Here is a 22,366-nt window from a genome sequence, read left to right on the forward strand (position 1 = left end):
TCAAAGAAGGCAGGACACAGGAAATCAGAGACAATATTCCCCCTACTGGCCACCAAGATGGGACGCAGCCAGAAGGAGGGTCAGCAGTGGGAGGAAGAGCCAACCCTCAGTACTTGACACTAGCAGACGTCAATGCCCTCCTAGAGCAAGAAAGGGAAAAACTCTCAGGGATCCCCAAGCAATTCTCTCGGGATCCCCCGTTCCCTCCAGAACTTCTTGGCAAACCATACCCTAAGGGGTACGAACCCCCAAAGTTCCATCCTTTCGATGGAAGGAATGGAAGTGCCGTGGAACATGTGAGTAGGTTTGTCCACACTATGGGCCCCTATGCAAGAGACAAAGAATTATGTCTAAGGGAATTCGCCAAATCCTTAGTGGATAAGGCATACACTTGGTACACCACGCTGAGACCTGGGTCCATCAAGACCTGGAATGAGACGATGGAAAAATTCTGCCCCAAATATTACCCTGGTGAAGACAAAATCACTTTCCAGAACCTGCAAATGGTGAGGCAGAGACCTGGAGAAGATCCTGTTCAATTCATTAAAAGATTCGAAGATGTGTCCCTAGACTGCTATGGAGACCATGAAGAAAAGGAGCTCGTGGAAACCTGTATAGCCAACATGCTTTTTGATTACAGGCTCAACCTTGAAAATTTATGTATCACACAGTTTGCTGACTTGCTACAGAGAACCAGAAGGACGGTGCAAACCATGAGAACAAAAAGGCTGCCCGCGTCCCAAGCTATGACAGCATCAGCAGGAGAGAAAAGGAAGAGACCAGATGGGAAGGTGTTTGAGGAACCACCAGTGATCCCATGTACAGCTGAGGAGCTAAGCCATGTCCTAGACAAATGGATTGGAGATGGGGTTGTTAGGCCATTCACTGTGTCCAGGCCACCAATAGAAGAAGAAAGGAAGAACCCTTTATTTTGCAGAATCCATAATTATGTCAAGCACTCCACCAAGGATTGTTGGACCCTTCGCAGACTCTTCCACAAAAAGTTGAGAGAAGGAACCCTGGAGCTCACTCAGAAGGAGCCGGAAGTGCAGAGGAACCCCTTGCCTAACCACAAAGGAAAAGGGGTGGTAGCAGTAGTAATACATGGGAACCCGGCAGAAGTAGGAGAATCTGAAGGATCCTTCCACCCGAGCACAGTCAGGACCCTCCAGAAGAATCCTAAGTTCAGGTCACTATTCAATCAATTAGGATTCGGACCAGAAGCAAGAAGGGTGGCCACAGAGTCTCTCATGAGCATAGCAGCAGATTCAGGGATGGAATGCTTTACAGTTGAGTCACATGCTAGTCGAGCTTTCCTAGAGACAACCAATGCAATAACCTTCACTGATGAAGACATGGAGATTGAGCACCCAGACCACCGTAGACCCCTTTATCTAATGGCCACCATAAACGGCGTTCAAGTCAGAAGAGCACTGGTGGATACGGGGGCATCACTCAACCTCATAGCCTTGAGTACCTTGGAAACTGTTGGCTTAGTCGACAGAAGGATCCTGGGGGCTCCCATGGAAATAACAGGATTTGGAGGATCGGTAGAATCAACAGAAGGATACGTGCAGCTAGCCTTAAGGGTGGGGCCAATAGTAGCTCTGACAAGGTTTCATGTGATTAATGCAGAAGTTTCTTATCACGTGTTGCTGGGACGCCCGTGGCTTCATAAGCATCGCCTTATTCCATCCACGTTCCATCAATGCATTAAAGGAAGACTGAATGGGAGGCCCATAAGGATCCCTGCCAATCATAATCCTTTCAGCCAGGGAGAAGTGAACTTTGCAGAAACGATGTTTTATGATGAGTTGGAGCCAGATGATGAGAACCCCGCCCCAGGGACCCCAGTGGCACCTATCCTAGAAGAAGAAGAAGGAGGGAGGGGCACCCGTGACCTGAGGAACCTTCTAGAAAGGAAAAGACAAAAGAGGGAGCCCAGCTCTTCAGGATCCCGAGAATGTGTGGTGGTGCGGGAACCTGGGGGAAGGCTAATCTATCGTTTGTGAAGGTGCGCGAGACCCGAATGCATTGTGCAGGAAGGTCCCGGACCACCAAGCTGCATGATGGCCCAAGAAGAAATCCCAGAAGAACCAGTTAAGGAGGCCCAGATTCAGCCTGAGGAAGAATTAAAGGAAATAGACTTGGGGACAGAACCAGGATCCCGAAAACCTGTCTTCATTAGCAGTCAATTGGTGGCTCAAGAAAGAGAACAACTGGTAACCTTGCTTCAAAAATACAGATATGTGTTTGCATGGACCTATGATGAGATGCCTGGTCTAGACCTAGAGTTGGTAGTCCATTCTCTTAATGTGGACCCAGGGATGAGGCCAGTAGTCCAACCAACTAGGGTCTTCCACACTGAGGAAGAAGCTCAAATAGTTCAAGAGGTCAAGAAATTACTAACAGCTGGTTTTATCAAACCCATCCAACACCCAAAATGGCTTTCCAACATTGTACCTGTGAAGAAGAAAAATGGTCAGATCCGTTGCTGTGTAGACTTTCGCAACTTGAACAAGGCATGTCCTAAAGATGAGTTCCCCTTGCCCAATATCAACCTCCTTGTAGATTCAGCTGCAGGAAACTCAATGTTCTCGTTTATGGATGGGTACAGTGGATACAACCAAATCCGCATGGCAGCCAAAGATGCAGAGAAGACGGCATTCAGAACTCCGATTGGGAACTTTTACTACACTGTAATGCCCTTTGGCCTCAAAAATGCGGGGGTTACGTATCAACAGACCATGACAGCCATTTTCCATGACATGATGCATGAGGAGATGGAAGATTATGTAGACGATATTGTGGTCAAGTCGAAAACCAGAACAGGACATTTCCAAGTACTTGAGCAAGTCTTTGAAAGATGCAGGAAATAAAAGTTACGTATGAACCCCATGAAGTGCGCCTTTGGAGTATCTGCTGGAAAGTTCCTTGGGTTCCTGGTACATCACAAAGGCATAAGCGTGGATCCAGCCAAGGCCACAGCTATTGCCACGATGAGAAGACCAACTACTGTTAGGGAACTCAAAAACTTCCTAGGAAGGGTCTTCTATATTAGGAGGTTTGTGCGTGGTTTAGCCTCAGCTACAGCAGGCCTATCCAAACTATTGAAAAAGGGAAATGAATTTACCTGGGGGACGGAGCAGCAGGAAGCTTTTCAAAGAATTCAGGGCATTATGAATCATCTGCCCACCCTCCAGGCACCAGTACGTGGGCGACCTCTGTTGCTATACTTAGCATCAAACTCTCAGGCAATAGGAGCTTTGCTGGCGCAAGAAGATGACCAAGGAAATGAGCAGCCTATATATTATGTAAGCAGAACACTCAAGGATACCGAGACCAAGTACCCCAGAATAGAGAAAGCCTGCCTAGTGATCATTTATGCATCCCAAAGGTTGAAGAGGTACTTCTCAGCTCACCAAATCCTCTTGGTAACCAAGTCCCACCCCATAAAAGCACTCCTGCACCAGCCCCTTCTCACAGTAAGGATAGCACAATGGCTAGTGTTACTCTCACAATATGATATAGGTATAAGAACTCCCAAGGCTGTCAAGAGCCAGGCCATAGCAGATTTGCTAGCTCAATTCCCAGGAAAGGAAGAAGGCCCGCTGAGCGAAGAAATCCCTGGTGAGGTAGCAGTGATGGAGATCCCAGGGAAGAAATGGACCATGAGGTTTGACGGGTCAGCTACAGCAACTTCAAATGGGGTAGGAATTGTACTAAGCTGTGAAAATGGGGATATCATACCCCTGTCTTTCAAGCTTGGTTTCTCATGCTCTAATAATGCAGCTGAATATGAGGCATACTTAACTGGGTTGACTATAGCACTCAGCATAGGAGTGAAACATATGAGGGTATTGGGAGATTCCAATCTTGTAGTCTCCCAAGTGAAAGGTGACTTTGCATTACGGGAACAAAACTTAGCAGCCTACAGGACTTGGGCACAAAGGTTGGAGATGGAATTTCAAACTTTCAGCATAGAATACACTCAAAGAAGTGAAAACAGGTTTGCTGATGCGCTCGCCACCCTGGGATCCCAAATACCATTTGATGGGAGGGATACGCTGATAAAATAGGGAGGCAGGAACATTCTATTGTAAGGATCCTCCAAGGGATGTACCCCGGAGAATCCAAACAGTGGGACTGGAGGGACGAAGTCAAAGAAAAGATGGAAGAGGTAGGCCCTAGAGGGAACATCAAAGAACTAATGGATTACACCCAGATAGAAGGAGAATTGTATAGAAGACTGCCAGTAGGAATACTGTCCAGATGTATCACCGAGAAGGAAGAAAAGTCGAAACTAGAAGAATTACACGCCCAAGCATGTGGAGTTGCAGAAAAGGTCAGCCTGTACAGAAGGATGCAACGCATGGGGTATTACTGGCCAGATATGGACAAGGAAGCAACAATCATACATGGGAAATGCCAGGAATGTCGTTTGGCAATTGATAAAGAAGAAAGTTACGCGGTGTTTATTGCAGAAGATTGGCGGGTTCCTTTCATAGGATACCTGGCTCAGGGGATCCTGCCAACCAACAGGGAACTGGCCCACAAGCTCAAAAAGCTAGCGTGCAGGTATTTCCTACAGAATGACATTTTATTCAAAAAGGGATACCATGGGGATCCCCTCAGATGCCTGGGACCAAAGGAAGCTAGAGAAGTAGTCAGAGAGGTACACTCTGGAGATTGTGGAAGTCACCCAGGGAAGAGAAGGTTGTACAAACAGTTACTATTGTTGGGATATTACTGGCTAACGATGAAAAGAGACTCTGAGGAGCTAGTCAAAACATGTCATGCTTGCCAAGTCCTAGGAGATGCAATTCACACTCACCTAAATGTCCTACAGGATATGACAACGCCATGGCCTTTTCATACTTGGGGACTCGATCTCATAGGGCCTATAAACCCTCCATCCAATGGTTATATATGGATCCTGGCAGCCACGGAGTACTTTACAAAATGGGTAGAGGCCATCCCTTTGAAAAAAGCTACTGGAGCAGCTGTAGCAAATTTCATTCGAGACCACATCATTACAAGGTTCGGGATCCCCAGAAGATTGATCAGCGACAATGGAACCCCATTCATAAACAAAGATATGAAGGGATTAACTGAAGCATACCACATCAAGCATGGAAGATCTACCCCATACTACCCACAAGGAAACGGCCAAGCTGAAACTACTAATAGGGTAATATTGAAAATCCTTAAGAAGATGAAGTATGAGTATGGAGGAAAATGGAGTGACCATCTGGCAGATGTGCTTTGGGCATGTAGAAGCTCTGTAAAGACAGCCACAGGATTCTCCCCATTCTCCCTAGTTTATGGAACAGAAGCCATCAGCCCTGTGGAGTTAGTCATTCCTACACCAAGGGTAGTTCTGGAGGAAAATCAAGGAGAGAGTGAGGACGCAAGCAATGAAAAGAGGCTAGCAGATTTGGAAGGAGTAGAAGAAGAAAGAGAGCTGGCCAAGAAAAGGAGCCAGAGATACCAGCAAAGAATGACCAGAGCATATGCACAAGCAGTACGCCCAAGAGTGTTCACTAAAGGGCAATTAGTACTAAGGATGGCGGAGCATGTGAGGAGGAACCTGCCAGGGCCTTCCAAGTTCACCCCAAAATGGGAAGGACCCTACATCATCAATGCAGCTCATGAGAGTGGGTATTATTACCTTGCCAAAGAAGATGGAACAGTCCTGACAGAGCCCATAAACGGGAAATGGCTGAAGCAATACTATGCATAAGGACAAGGGGATCCCGGTACCTCAGGGTCCTTTCACCAGCTTCACTATCTGCTAAGTTCTTTTTATTTTTTGTCTTTTTTTTTTTTTTTAATTTTTCAGCCTTTATCATGAATTCTGGTCTAAGACAATTTTGTTCAGGAACATGTGATAGATTGACACTTTGTGGTCAATACTGCACCAAAAGACTTTTTTCTTTGTTCCTTAAAAATGACCATGTTTTAATGAAGTTCCTGTTTCTTCAACATTTAAGTTTTTCTTTAAATACTGCAAAGACCAAATTTGGATAGATTTAAGGAAGGATACCTTAGTCAAAAAAAAAAAAGGGAGAGTATGTAATACCCTTTTACATATGGCCCAGGATCCACCTCACAAATAATTTCAGATATCCCACAAACAGTCCCAAGTGCATAGGTCTAGGATCACAGAATAAAAGTAAAGTATCTAGGATACCTAGCCTAGCACTTGGCAAAAGGGGAACCTGTCAAAGTTCATGAACTGGGACCGTATCTCAAAAAAAAATATATATACATAGGAAAGGATACCAGTGTACCCAGTTTAGTACTTGCATAATAGATTACCGGGTACCTGGACCAGAATTTGCAGTAAAGCCTGTGGAGACCATGGTCCAGGACTCAGGAAAGAAAAGAGTCATAAGGAAGAAAAGGCAATATACCAAAGAAAAAGGCAGATTCACATACTAAGAAATGAGTAGCAGTTTTCAAATACAAAAAAAAGTGAAAGCAAAGAGTAGAGCAATGTTCAAAAAAAAAGAAAACTTATACAACCCCAAATTGTTTATGTAAATCTAAAAAAAAATAAGCTAAGGAATGAGGCCGGCCAACAGGGAGGCATCCGGAGAAATAACAGGCACAGCCAAAGTAGAAAGGATCCTCTGCCGCTTGACCTTCAAGTCTTGTAAAACCTTGTGAGCATGAGCCAAAACTTCCTCAGCAGCACCTATCTCAGTGTCTATACTCTTGAATGATTGCCTCTGAAACAGCATATGAGCCAGCAGACGCAAGTGATCCAGCAGAAAAGACAAATTGAACTTGGCCTCCAGAAGGTCTTGCACCACCCCTCTCCACTCCAGAAGCTTTTCTTCAGACAAGGAATCTACAGAAGAATTCCTTAGGGAAATCAGCACAGCACATAGCAACTCCATCAAAATATTGCCTAGAAAGACGCCTCCCCTAAAGCCACTGGTGAAATCCTCGTGACTCTTGAGCAGACTCTCTAGCAGCGGCAGGCCTTCCACAGGAACAGAGAAGCGCAGGAAGCTGCCATAAGAAGACCCAAAAACATGGAAGTGGCTGGCAGGAAGACTGTTGAATTCCAAGAGATTAAAGCGAGCCAGGAAAGAGGAAAGCCTTGAATCAAGATCTGAGGCAGCCATTTTCGAGGCATCCCCCATCACTGTGTCACCACTTGCAGAGACAGGAGGACTTGCAGCCTTTTGCTCTGGATGAAGGTCAGCAACTTGAATAGGTCTCACAATTCCTTCAGGGATAACGGGCTCAGAACCTGCAAAGCCTGTATCAATATCCAAAAAAAAAAAAAAAGAAGAAAAGAAAAGGAAGAACAGATTTAGTCTTTTAAAAAAAAAAGAAAAGGGGAAAAAGAAGAACAAACTGGTTCCAGCTTCTTGGGGCAGAGCCTCTTCTTCCTGATCTCCTGACTTCCCCGAAGATTCTGGGAAGGAACATAAGGCAAGTTGAAGAAAAGGTGAAGGACCAGTGGCAAAATGGCTAAAGGAAAGGATAGATGCAGAGGGCTTCGCCATATAAAAAAAGAAAAAAAAAGGGGGGGGGAAGAAAAGGAAACACGATGGGAGCAGCTTGCACTCACCTTCTAAGCTTTCTGATTCTAAAGAAGAGGCAACACTGGGAGCGGATTTCTCACTGGTTTGACCTAAAAGGAAAAAGAAAAGGAGGAACTCAAAAAAAACTGGAAAAGAAAGTAACGCTATTTCAAGGAAACAAGGTTTACCTGTTTGTTTGGATAAAGGAGTGTCTCCCAAAGCACCTTTATCTGACAAGGATTGAGGAAACACAGTCCTGATAGGACTAGGAGTGCGTTCAAGATGGGGACTTTGAGATGACGGGATCCTAGAAGTTTTGGGATCTTGAGAATCCTGGGAACCTTGCATCGGTTGCCCAGTTTTCTCAGCTGGATCACCAACAAGGGGCTTCTCCCCCATAGCAGGAAAAATAACAGAAAGAGCTGTGATGGTTTCCTCCCCCAGGGCCTTGTCAGTCATAAGAGGGGATACCTCCACCTAAAGGAAGAAAAAGCGGAGAAGGCAGTGCCAAGTAAAAAAAAACACAACAGCGGGAAATGCTAACAACACAATGTCAGAACAAAATGGAAAAGAACAAAAGAAAAGGGGGAACACACATACCACGTCGTCTCCAGAAGATTGACTCTTACCCTTCTTGTGATCAGATTTGCGCTTGGACTGCAAAGGAAATCACCACTCGTCAGCAAAATAAAAATAAGTGCAACAAGGTGAACAAAAAAAAAAGAGAGAAGAAGGAAAGAAGTCTTGCCCTTCTCTCTCTCTCTACAGATTCTCTGGAAGTCTTTTGCTTACTACGAGTACGCCCAGAGGGTCCTAAAGGAGGCTGGGATACCAAACCAGAGGATCCTAAAGAACCATGGACTGAAGCAGTCACAAGAACCTGGGAAAAAGAAGACTCTACCTTAGTCTTCTTCCGGGTCCGTGAGACCAAAGGTTCCCTGACATCCTTGCCTTCCTGAGATGCCAAGTGTGCTTGAGATTTCCCCGTTTTCCTTCTTTTCGTCTCAGAGCCTATCTCCACACCCCCTGTACTTTCACCAACATCAACAGCTTTCATTTTCTTTGGCCTGACATCCTTGCCTTTACTCGGAGCAGTGGCAACACTTATTGTCTCCGTTGCACCTTTTTTGATGGGCGCTCCAGAGGAAGCACCAATGATGAGATTGTCACCCAGCCAAGTCTCAGGAAAATCCTGTCCATAAGCCACCCAACCTCCCTTGGAGGCATGCCACTCTGCGAACCCAGTCTTGCTACTTGCAGCAGCAGAAACAATCCCAGCAGTAGGAAGGGATAAACGTCTATTGGATGTCGGAGCAGAAACAATGCTAGGATTCGGGGCTTCCCGAACTGTACCAGAGCCAACATAATCAACAAAAGATTTTTGTACTCTTCTCCAATAACTGGTATAGCCACTAGAAGCAAAGACTCCTCTTTGGGAGTTAGGCACTGCAAATTGGGGGCTCCTCCGTGACCAATAAGAAAAGGCCTGCAGCCTCAGGAAAGGATCCAAGGAAGGAAGGGATGGCACCACATCCTTAAAAACTGGAAGAATGTCCTGGTCAAAACCAAACTGTCGGAGCACCCGGTGTGCTAAATAATGAGTATATTTTGGGCCACTTGAAGAAGGCACAGGAAGCCAGGAGGGGCTAATGCAGGCAAGATAAGCCAGACTGCCCTCATCACCACGGCGCAAGTCAAAGGTATTACCTGTGGAAGATAAAAAAGAAGACAACACAGAATCACACGCAAAGCCAGGACCAAACTCACGAGGGGATCTCCAGTATAAGCTCCCTGCTTGGTCAAACAACTCCACAAGATTGAGGCCACCACCTTTCAAGCTAATCCAATGAAAAATAATGGGAAAGGCATCGGTAGAATTGCCACAAAGACCCTTCACTATGTCGGGGGATCCTTGGAACTTGTCCTTCACAAATTTCAAATTCCTGCACTTAGCCAAAGTAGCTGCAGAACGGTCCCACATGAAAATCTGAAGAATAGCACAGTGAAGAGATGAAGTGATCACATAACAAGAATCACCCTCAGCCTCATCTCCATGAAGCTGGTCCAATTGAGAGTAAACGTGACCCAAAAACAGAGGGGCCAAAGGATACTAGGCACCTCGAGCCAACTTGATTGCCAACAGAAAAAACGAAGACTTAACTCCATACCCAGGGAACTCACTAAACAAAAACTTACTAAGCCAAAAAGTCAGAAAACCGGCCCACCTCACTTCCTTATCTTTCTCACGAGAGAGGGTCATCACCCATCTCCCCATCCTAGCAAGCTTACCACCAGAAGAGGCAGCGCGACCACCAAAATGACCAAATAATTTCTCTTCTACCACGAGATCCTCACCAGAAAGGTTAATATCAAAGGGGTTCTCTTCACCAAACACCGGGAGGAGGAAGTTATTAACCACGTCCTCCAAGGTGATCGTCAATTCACCAGTAGAAAAGAAAAAAGTATGAAGGGAAGGGCACCAACGATGTACCAGATGCCTGAGCCCTTTGGCGTCTCTGAAGCCCTCAAGGTTTCTGGAAATAGCCACTGCCTTTAGGATACCGGCGCGCTCCAAACGACCCACAAACTCAGCATCAGACAGTTCCTTGTCTACCCATATAGGCCAGCCCTGAATCTTTCCCCGAACAAAATCAAAGAAAATAGGAACCGCCTCTCGGATTCCTTGTCTGATCTGGAGATCGAAAATCTCTCTAGGATCAAGAACCTGGGCGGAACCAGCGAAACCCGTTTGGCCAGAAAACATCCAAACGTGAGGGGATGGAGGAGCCTCACCATGAGATATATGAGGGAAAAATAAACTGAGAGAATACCAAGGATCCGTAAAGGGAAGGCCGGACGTTCAGTAACCTTGTGAGAATCACTCGGAGCAGAACCAGAAGAACCTTCACCCTCAGAAGGACTGGGAGTACACTCTCTCCTCTTTCGAGAAGAAGAAGAGGCCATCAGAACAACACGAAAAAAAAAAGAGATTGAAAGTGCGAAAGGGAGGAAGACCAGAGTAACAGAGAAGAAGAGAAAAAGAAAGAGAAAACACAAAGAGTGAAAGACTCAGAGAAGCAAAGTGATAAGATGAAACGGCTACAATAAAGACGCAAATAGCAGTTGGGGAAAACAGTTTATGGAAAGACGTGCCAGTTGCCAAAAAATTTAATTTGAAGAAGGGATTAATCAGCAGTTATTAATGAGACATAACGGGAAACGAGAAAAGTGGGTAGAGGAGTTTTACCTCAAACACCCAACTGCCACGTCCCGTATAAAGAGGAAGCTGCAAAAAAAGTAATAATTATAAGGGAATGCGACACGCAAAAATGAGGTGACTAAAAGCAGCAGAAAAGGGCCGGGATCCCAAGTAAAAAGGAAGGGAACCCAGGAGAAGTTGAGAAAAGGGGGATACCACGAAAATCTTAGGAAACCTAAATCACTCACGCGTGGGTTTCAGGCAACCCACGAGCTCGGGGGGCTAAATGTTGAGGTCTAAAAAAAAGGGTCATAATAAAATAAGCCCAAAACAGAAGAACAAGTCAAGCCCAAAAGGAAAAATTCAGGCTAAGCCCAAAGCAATAGATACGGAAGACCCATGGGGGAAATAAAAGAAAAGGCCCAGAGGATCCTGAAGCCCATAAAAGAAAGAAGCATCCAAAAAAGAGACCACGGCAAAGTATAAAGAAGCAAGGATCCTCAGGAACAATCAATAGGCATGGATCCCTTCAGGCACAAAGAAAAAGGAAGACTGGGACAGATCGATGGAAAGAAGACAGAAGAAGAAAACAAGAAATAAAAGCAAAAAACGCGAGCGACCTCTCATGGCACAGACAGAAAAGGCCTCGGGGAACCAGGACAGGGAAGAAGAATGATAACAAACGACTTTCAAAAATGGCAGAACAGGATTCCGCCCAAAGAGGAAAGAAAGGGAAAAGAGGAAAACGCCAGAAATAGGGATGCCGAGAAGGGCATACCTCAGCACGTCCCAAAGAGGATAGCTAACCAGAAGCTTTCGAAAGAATCAGAATCAAGAGAAGGAAAGAATGAGAGAAAACGGAAAAGGGACTTACTGAGACGATGGGGACAGGACATGCTCTGTTTGCAAAAGAACAAAACAGGGGAACCAACGGTTCCCCGAGAAGCCCAGAAAACTCCATTATAAAAGGAAGGGATGGGTTGTGAAGAAGGCAGCGAGAAAAAAAGAAAGAAACATAAGAAAGAAGAAATTCTCTAGGAAAAACTATCAGAAAAATCTGTGCAGAAAGAAAAATACTAAGGGAAAAACAAATATTGCTTCCCGGTATCCTGTAAAGGCCACTATTGCACATACTCGGATTCAACGAGAATCAAACTTTGCAAGTTTTGAAGGCTGAAATAGCCATTCAAGACTGCAATTTTTGAGCTTGATTGGACCTTGTATCGCGTCCTAGTGAGCTTTCTGTAATCAAACAGATAATGTATTAATGAAACACTGCTTCATAATTCCCAGGATCCCCACAGCATTATTTCTTTTTATCGTTTTGCTAATCCTGCTTTCTTTCCTTCTGAACTTACGTTGTTAATTTTGGGCACTCTTCGATATCCTTGTTTGTCATTTTTCTTTATATTGTCAGGAGTATTCTCTGCATTCACTTGATTCTTAAACAGCTCGTTAGCTGCGGTGAGTCAAGGCCCGGTCCACCAAATCCTCCCTTTTTCATTCAGGCCCGGGATCCTTGGGCCTGAGTGTCATGAAAAAGGCACTCTCACACTTATTAATAAGAGAACATCATTGTGTTTCTATTTAGCTTCTCTATCTTGAAATCAAATTAGACAAAGAAATGAAATCAACTTAACATTATTATTATTATTATTATTATTATTATTATTATTAAAAGTCCAAAAAATCAAATTTGGATATCCAAGGGTAAAAATCCAGGTATGTATGGGTAACGGGTACTTAATGGGTATTGAGATTTGGGATTCATGGGTAAAAGTTTAGTCTCAAGTTCGGGTATACTCGACCCAAACCTGATCCATGGCCTATTGTGCTGTGCTTATGATACACCTACACTGCATCCAAAATCTTCACATAACTCTTACTTTCCCTCCAACATCAAAACATCTCATTTCCTTCATCTTCTTCGATTGTTTTTCCATCTCTCTTTCCAAGCCTCTTGGTCCCTCAAGGCAACAGACCCACCTGTTCTAGCCTCAATCTCAGATGAGTCTCCTTGATTCATACTCGCAATTCCAACTATATCTGGTGTTGAGTTGTTTGGGTTTTATTGTTAAATTTTTTGGGGTTTGATGGCTTGTTCCACTCTTTTTTTATGGGCATTTTCTTCTTTGTTGTTGTTGCTGTTTTAATTTTTTGGGTATTTTTTGGGTTCTGATGTTTATGCTATTTACTAGGTTTATGATATTTTCTTGATTTCTGATGTTTGAGATATTTTCTGGGTTTATACCTTATTTTATGAGATAAGAGCTTCAAATATCAAGACCGAACCCTTAAAATTAAATTCTAAAGCCACAATATCACATTACTAACAAAATAACATGGTAAGTGGTACTAGTTGATAGCAACTATAAGGTTGGACCAAGGCGAGTTGGTAGCCGGGTTCTATAGTGACCTATTGCTAGGGGGTTCAATCCCCTGCACTTACCTAGCAAAAAAAACTATAAGGTTGGACCAAGGCAAGTAGAGGAAAATCTTGAAGCTCAAGGAGATTACTAGAGATTTGATGTTGGGTTCAGGTAGGAATATTCATCTTTGGCATGATTGGTGGCATCTAGATGGTGTCTTATGTAGGAAGTAGGATGCAGCCAGCTCTTCTGATGCTCTTTTGTCCAGTGTGTTGCGAGAGGGTAATTGGATTTGAAGCAAATTGTTCCTTATTGATTTTATTGTGGAAGATAAGACCAATTTAGAACCCTTCCAAATCTTGTTCTTACTCTTTTGTAGAAACTTTGGAGGCTATTAGAGAGAAAAAATATAAGGTTAGTTGGTGGAGATCGACATGGTATTCAAAAGCCATACTAAAGCATGCATGCTTTCATTGGTTGGCTGGTCATGTTGAATAGATTGTCAACCTAGGAAAGAATGCTTAAATGAGGCTTTAATGGAGATAGGCATAGCAGAAGTAAAATTGAAAACATAGAGCACCTCTTCTTTGATTGCTTTTTTCTAGAAGATTATGGAGGACTCTCATGAGTTGGTGTTTGGTGAAGCACCCTAGCTTTTGTTGGGATGAGATCATGGCTTGGGGTGAAAGACATGCCAAAAGCAAGAGCCTTAGATTCAATGTATTCCGCTTAGCCTTATGGTCTGCTGTATATCACATTTGGCAGCAAAGAAATGGTGTGCTTCATCAAGGGAGAATTTATGTTGAAAAAAAAATATCCTTCAATTCATCAAATGGGAAGTTAGAAGGAGAATTGAAGGGAATGGCTATTTTGCTAATTCTGTCCAAAACAAAGTTTTGTTTTGTTTATGGGGATTTTCTTTAGATGTTCTTAAATCCTCTTCTTAATTCCTTCCCCTTGTTGTGGCTTAACTGATTGTTTTCCTTGCATGAGTTAGTTTTGGTGTTCATTGGTGTTCTAGTTTTGCTATTAGGGTGTTGTTACTTGTTACTTGAACTTTGTACTCTTTTCATTTGACGCAATACAATCTTTTGTGACCCACTTTACTCTACTGCACTGCAGATCGAGATTTGTGACCCAAATGCATAGCTTTTGTGAGTTTCAAAAACAGATGCATACATGTGCTCCGTATCAAAACTCAAAACAACTAGTAAAAAATCTGTTTTTTTTTTTTAATTTTTATTTTATTTTATTTTATTTATTATATAAACAGGAGTGAAAAATCCGTGAATGGATGATTCAGGTGGGATTTTCAATAGAGACCTTTTTCTGATTCAAAGAGAGACCTTTTTCTCAGCAAGTCATGGGAGAAACCCATAAACCCTACCGCAACAAACATGGCATAGAGGTAGTAACAAACAACAACGCTAAAAATTAAGATCACCCAAAGAAAAAACACAACGAATTTATCCCCCTAAAAATTAGATATACACCTAATAATCAGATAAATTAGAGGAATATATGCAAGAGAGAGTCGCTAATAATTTTGATTATATAAAATTTGCAATATTGGTTGCAGGTCATTCAAACCAAAAAACAGAAAGTTAATACAATCAATTACGATCACCACCCAACCATCAAGCACTTCATAAGTGCAAACTCGGAGGACCAAAGTCGCTTACCATTCATAAGTGCATATGGGACGCAAGGGATGGCGATATTCTTCATCATTGGGATGGCGATATTCTTCATCATACACAGAGTCACGATTAGGGCTTACTAGTCGACAACTCTGGGGCCACACTTTATGATAGACAGCATCCTTGAACACGAAAGCTTCAAAGGTTTTCAGGGTGTATTCAGCAGCAGCTCTGGGCTTGGCCTCAAATTGAATTTTAAAACTTACACCAGCGGCAAGAAATAGTTTCATCTTCACAAGTCTCACAAATTCAAAATCCGTGCCCTACACCAACCAGTTTGTTCAAATTGAATATTAATAAGTATATAGACAGATAGACAGATAGAGAGAAAGATGGAGATAAGAAGAAACAAACCTTAACTTGGTTGTAGCGGTCTAACAGCATCTCTCCATAGACAGAACATTCATATCGTTCCTCCTCAGAAATCTGAGGATCAAGCTAGTTTAATTAACCAAAAAAAAAGCCTTCTATTCTTCTTTTCCTAATAAAAAAGAAAAGACCCACACATTGCACATACCTCTGTCTCTGAGAACCATTTTGGCACATGGAATGGGTCTAGCTCTATGATCTGAGGCTGAGGCTGAAGGTTGGAGTCGATGGTAGGGGGAGGGGTAGGAATAGGGGTAGGGCTAGGGCTAGGGCGAGGAATTTTAGAAGGGTGAGAGAGTTTGACTTTGAGGAGGGGATCAGAACTCCACTCAAACCCGGGACCAATATCAGGTTCGCCATCTTCATCTTCATCTTCATATTTAGAAATGAAGTCATCGTAGTCTGAAAAAAATACTTTCTCATAGTCCTCATTTGCCATCATTCAATCTCTGAAAAAAAAGGGTCATTATAAACATCCACAAACAGAGGGGCAAGGAGCTCGGTAACACACATACATTGAATCATCCATGTTTTGATACCACATGTTTTTATTCGTATTTGGGAAGGTAGAGAGATACCAAACCCGAACCCACATAGGATCCACAAACCAATTGTATTGTGTAACCACAAACAACACTCCAATTTTTCAAGCCCAGCAAGCAAGCGGGAAATCCAATCCATACAGAAGCACAAAGAGGGAAATTGAGAAATTGAAGACAAAAAATAGAATAACGGTGGGCCAGAGAGAAAGAGAGAGACATACCAAACCAAAGAGATTCTTGACAGAGAAAGAAACCTAGCGCCGCTTCTGATCTAAGAACACGCTTGTAACAGAGAGCTTGTGTTGCGTGTGTAAAATGTAAAATATACCAAATAGAACTACAGAAGAGCTTGAAACGGGCCGGAGCCCAATTGAGGTCGGGTAAAAATACAACCGCCTTTAATTGAAGGGTGAGAAGTTACGGCGCCATTAAGCTTTTTTTATTCCAATGTACCAAAAAATAATAATAATAACATTTTTTGGTTTTTTATATTTTAATGAATATAAAATTTGATAATTATGATGATTTTTAAAAATGATTTATTACTAGCTTTTAATACAAAATTATGGTCTCCTCTATTAATAATTTCACACTTGCCAACATGTGTTATATTAGTATCGGTAATGTTTTTTTTATATTCAGAAGTGAAGTCATCGTAATCTGAAAACAATACATCCTCATAGTCCTCATTTGCCATCATTCAATCTTTGAAAGAAAGAAAAAAAGGTCAGTATAAATATCCACAAACAGAAGGGCAAGGAGCTCGGAAAAAATAAAAGAGAGAGAAGGAAAGAGACATACCAAAGAGAATCTTGAAAGAGAGACCTAGCACCACTTCTAATTTGAGAAGACGTTTGTAACAGAGAGCCTATGTGTGCAAAATGTAAATACTAAGTAGAGGTCATGTTTAACTTTTTTTTAAAGAGCAAATATTAATTAAAGTTAAAGCTTCATTAAATCTTGAACGTCTTCCCTCTTTAAACTTATTGAATTAACTCATTTGCTCTTGCCTTATTTAGAAGTGGTTTTGCATCTTTACTTATCTTTCATTATTAACTACAACTATTTTTTAACCCATGCTTCACACAGTTTTTTTTATTAGGTATTTCGTTTAAAGTTTATAAATCATTACCTACCTTACATCACATCTTCTCAAAGAACTTAATTCAGATTTGTGCTAATTTTACAAAGACCACAGTAAGTGTGGATTTAGCATCAATCCCTTTTGTCTTCTCTCAATCTAGAAACATATTCCTTGCTATGGTTTGCATTGCTTTTGCGTCATTGAAATCCCCAAATGGTATAGTTATTGGAGGGTGCATGTATGTTTGTGAGAAAAACATGTTCCATACTAATGCTAATGGATTCAGGTCCATAACCATAGGTTCCAATGCATGAGATCTTGTAGCACTTACCAATGAGGCCCTATACCAAATCTCTATTGCAGATTGCAAATATGCGTTCCTAGTAGAACAGAAACAATTCGAGGGCAACTTAACAAACCCCTTTGAAATTCGAAAGGAAATCCCTATCTTCCTGATCGATGTACAGGTAAACTACTTCTCTCAATCTGATAATTCTATTTTAAATGTTTCCAAACTTTTTCTTCCTTTATACTAGAGTTTTTAAAATTAGAATACTCTCAAAACACTTTACTAAATAATCAATAAAAAAAAAAAGGTGCATACCTAAATGATCAATTTTGGGAATATAAGCCTTAGCTAGCCTTTCCCCGAAGCCCTAACATTTATGGCAAGTATTGAGTTGATAATTTGTATACTGAAGTTATGGCTAATGGCAGACAATGCCAACATTGAGAATGCCAAAAAGGCCATGCTGATGGCTGATGCTGAAAAGTCTATAAATTGTCTATCTGTAAATTTCTGGTATGCTAGCGTTCTCAAACAAATGGTCAAGGGAAGTGCCGAAGATGCTGCTGATATCAACAGGTACGCCATAATCTGCAGTGAAGATTTTATCAGTTTTATGTTTCGTCTAATTAAATTACCTCTAATATGTTTTTTTTTTTTATCATTAAACTAAAACACCAATCAATTTTAGGTATAGGTGAAGATCGAACCCCAAATCTCTTATTTAAACATTAAAGATTTTACCCATTGATGTAAAGTTTATACCAAAAAGGCCATGTGTTTTAATATATTTGTCTTCTATGTTTTATTGATACACAATTTAGTTATGGCATGTTAGGCCGTTATCATGCCTAAAATCAAGGCATATCAATTATCATTGATTCAAGCATAATAAATGTTCAAATTAACTATAATTAAACTATATATGGTATTTGATCTTACTAATTTTCTAATTTAACCATTTTTTTAATATTTATTAATATATGCATATTTTTCATTGAACTTTTCATGTGACGCATGAGTAAGCAATTGAAATATTATTAAAATGAAAAAGTTTAGATGGTTTTCTTTCAATAAATCTAGTGATACAAAAATTTTCATAACTACAAAAATAACATGTTATGATGATTGTGCATAAGAAAATGGTTATGGACAATTTGTTTACAATCCTTTTCGCCAAATTTTAATAATCTAAATATATATTAGTAAACAACAATGTAATATACACAACAAATTTCACATTTGTTAACATGATAGATTGTGATTAGTACAACATTACTTATTATTGGAATATTACTTTTATTTTACACCAATTAAAATATATATCAAATTAAGCAATTGTGGAATTTGTTGTGCTTTTAAGTTTACTGAATAGTATATTACCACTAGAATACAAGTACTTACTTTTTAGGACTTTCTCTAGGTCAACATCTTAATTATAATTTCTCAAAAAAAAAAAAATAAAACTTAATTATAATTATTATATGTTAGTTGAAAACCGATTACAACTGGTCCATCCCCATTTTTTTATTTTTTTATTTCTATTTTTGAGAAGGTGTCCATCCCCATTTTTGTTCAACTTAAACAAGATATTGATAAAAATAAACAAACGCTAATTAAATTATATTTGATATTTAGCATTAACCATGAAATGGCTTCATTTGAAATAGAAATAATCTTATTTTAGGGAGATGTTATGGATCTGATGATTTGTGCCGAGGAGAGTGGGAACAAAATTCTCTTATTTCACTTAAAATGAAAAGAGTCAATTGAACAAATAAATTATTATTTTTTAATCTAATTTTTAAATCACGTAACACTTAAAACACCTTTAAATTTAAAGTTTAAACTACTTAGTGTTAGTTTGGATTGCGCTGAAATGAAAGTGGGTCCCGTGCATTGTTCACAGGACCCACAAATTGTCTAATTTAGCAAAATTTTCATTAAAACTTTTCCCTCGGCACTATTCACACATTTATAAATTATTATGTTACAGTGTTTTCAGTTTTCAGAAATAAGCATCATCCAAACAGACCCTTAGAATGCGTTTGTATAAACTATTGGAAAACTGTCTTTGAGTTTAAAATGAGCGTTTATAATTCATAAAAAAAAAATAAAAAAAAATTGAGCATTTATAAAAAACTACAAAAAGTTGTAGTTATAAAATAGAGTTTTGAATTTTAAAAACGTTATTTTAATATCCCAAAATGCCTAACTAAAAGGACTTTTAATCTGATAATAATAATAAATTCATTTAAAATGGGGAGGTTATAGTCACACAAACACAGTTGCCTTTCCTATTAGACCGAGGATGATTTTAATTATGCAAGGTACCTTGGAGTTGGGAGTACTCAAAGGCTTCATTTGGGATGAGGGAATGGAATGGAAAGGAATGAAAAAAATCATTTTAGAATATTCTTCCCTTCCCTTGTTTGGGAGTTTTAATGGAGGGAATGGAAAGTTCTTTCCCTTATTTGGGAGCTTAAGTAGGAGTGAATGGAATGGGTAGGAGGGAACATTCATTCCTCTCTATTCCCTTAAAACCTCAAATTTTCATTCCCCTCAAAATCTGGAAGAATTGGAGGAAATGGAATTAGATTTAATGATTTTTTTACTAAAACTCCCAAAATACCCCTGTATATTCAACTCTTTATTTTAAAATAGAGGTCTAATAATAATATTGTCATAAAATAATTCTGTTCCATTCCCTCCATGTTGCTCCCAAATAAGATTACTTACATTTCATTCATTTCTATTCCTTTATTTTAAAACATCCAATCAAGGTTATTTAATTCCATTCCATTCTTTTCCATTCCTTTCCCTTACTTAAATACATTCTATTCCACTCCATTCCTTTCCATTCCCTTATTATTATTATTATTCTATTCCATTTCATTCCCTTCCCTTATGAACTCCCAAGCGAAGCCTAAAGGCACCCTCACATGCAAGTGGGCAATGACATTGCTAGTCAAGGCACCTTTGATTCTTGTGTCATCAAAGTTCATAAAGAATCGAGACCAACCTGATCTCCAAAAAGGTCGAGCAAGGTAGAGCTTCGCTATTGAAGCAATAGTTTTCCGGTGCAAAGTTCATATGCTTGTCGCATTACTTGGCCGCCTATGTACACAGTCAACAAAATTGCTATTGCCAATACGTACCTAGTCCAATTCAACACAACCTCATTCGCCAAAAATATTTATAAAAAAATAAAATAAATAAAAAATCCAAACTGAAATCAAATTCTTAGTGCCAATTTAACTCAACTTATTTTTAGAAAATCAAAACTTTAGGTACAACACTTTATTTGTTAATGTTAAATATTAGCATTGATACACCATATTGAATATACTAGTATGGATGCGGAAGCGAAAGCATAAAATATAAAATATAATAACACACGAGGGTTACGTGGTTCAGCCAAATGGCTTACATCCACGAAGGAAACCCTAAAGGGTTACGTCAATAATATATTAGAGTATAGTGCAAATCATGTATTATAATGAATCATAACATGTGCATATTTAGTAGACTAAACCCTAGACTAATAGACTTCTAGTACAAATAGGAGACTTGACTTGCACACTAATAGAATTAGGCTTGAGCCTATACTAATGGGCTAATATATCTTTAACACCCCATCTCAAACTCAAGATAGAAGCTTGATGAAATCTTGAAATTTGATAAGGTTAAGAAGATCCTTTGAATGAAATTTGGCTTTGTGACGGTAGTTTGAGGAAGGCAATAGTCTTGCAATGTTGATGTGACTTCTAACGATGGCATGACTATACCGGAGAGTTTTGACAATAGCAGTAGGAAGCTAAAGAAGATGAACGCGGCGAAAAAAAACCGAGGAAGACAAAGATTGCTCTTAAATATACCGTAAGAACAGAAAACCATGGCTACATGAAGGTGGCTCTGATACCATATTAAATATTAGCATTGATACACCATGTTGAATATACTAGTACGGATGCGGGGTTACGTGGTTTAGCCAAACGGCCTACATCCACGGAAGAAACCCTAAAGGGCTACATCAATAATATATTAGAGTGTAGTACAAATCCTGTGTTACAATAAATCATAACATGTGTATATATAGTAGATTAAACCCTAAACTAATAGACTTCTAGTACAAGTAGGAGACTTGGCTTGCACACAAAGTAGAATTAGGCTTGGGCCTATGCTAATGGGCTATTATATCTCTAACAGTTAAATCTTGAGTTTCTCAATTGAGTCACTATGCATATATTTTTCAAAAACAATTAAATTTGTCAAAAAATTTATAGCTCAATTGGCACTCTTAATATTTTAAGTAGTAAAAAAATAAAATATTAAAAATACTATATTTTAAATTTTTATAAAAGACTATATATATATATATATATATATAAAAACACGTACTGTTTCAAATTAGTGTGCCGCAAACTGACACTAAACCTCAAAAACCAATTAAGAATCACATGAATTACTCTACCTATATTCTCCATATTTGTCGAAATCTTGCCAACCACCATCTTCAATAGCGTTCTTATAATCTTCCCAACTATCGTATTCGTAGTGAAAGAGAAACTCATTGTGTTTGTTTATGGCCATGATAATGAGAGCAATCACAGAGAAGATCAAAGCAAATCCTCTTAAAGCCAACGAGAATTTCCTTATCAAATCCTCCCTCTTGCGCCAACGTACGATAGTTGAGCTCTCAACCCCCGTAACTGAGCTTTGGTTCTCCACGTTGTCGATTGGAGGAGGAGCTGTGGGGATAGTTGGCAACGATCCCACATGTTGGTTTGACGCATGGTCGTTGTTGGTCATTGACATGTTCTTTGTTTTTTGAATTCAGTGCCACAGAACTTAGCAAAGAGTAAAAGACTATTTTGGATGAATGAATCAAAGAACAGGGTATATATATTATATAGTTAAATAACAAAAGCTTTCTGAGAGTTTCTTTTTTTTTGGTAAAAAGACGGTTCAATAAAAACTAAGGAGAAGCAGCAAGGTCATTATAGATTCTATTAAAGAATCTGCCATTAGAATCCTCATCCAAAACATTCCTAATATCCTCAGGAGGACTATCAAAACAAACAAAATTTAAATTCTGTAGAGTCCCTAATCTAGCTAGCCTGTCCGCACAGCAATTAGCTTGTCGATAGCAATGCTTCACTTGAACTTGATGGAACCACCCCATCAACTGCCTACAATCATCCAAGATAGGAGAGAGTATGAAATTCTCATAGTTTGAGTTCTGCAAAATATCAATAATTGCTTTGGCATCAAGC

At 40.1% G+C, this 22,366-nt stretch overlaps 1 protein-coding gene and 1 pseudogene across 1 annotated transcript; both read right to left on the minus strand.

Annotated features, from left to right (window-relative positions):
* Positions 1-14,590: 14,590 nt before the first annotated feature.
* On the minus strand, positions 14,591-16,045 carry LOC115978060. Its single transcript, XM_031100086.1, has 4 exons — positions 15,942-16,045; positions 15,327-15,627; positions 15,164-15,235; positions 14,591-15,072 (listed from the first exon to the last, which is right to left on the minus strand). The coding sequence occupies exons 2-4, from the start codon at positions 15,618-15,620 to the stop codon at positions 14,788-14,790; spliced, it is 651 nt and encodes a 216-aa protein (XP_030955946.1). The 5' UTR covers positions 15,621-15,627; positions 15,942-16,045; the 3' UTR covers positions 14,591-14,787.
* A 1,396-nt stretch (positions 16,046-17,441) lies between these two features.
* On the minus strand, positions 17,442-21,908 carry LOC115966694 (annotated as a pseudogene).
* Between the last annotated feature and the right edge of the window lie 458 nt (positions 21,909-22,366).

The sequence above is a fragment of the Quercus lobata genome, chromosome 2 (assembly GCF_001633185.2).
Source record: "Quercus lobata isolate SW786 chromosome 2, ValleyOak3.0 Primary Assembly, whole genome shotgun sequence".
Taxonomy (NCBI): domain Eukaryota; kingdom Viridiplantae; phylum Streptophyta; class Magnoliopsida; order Fagales; family Fagaceae; genus Quercus; species Quercus lobata.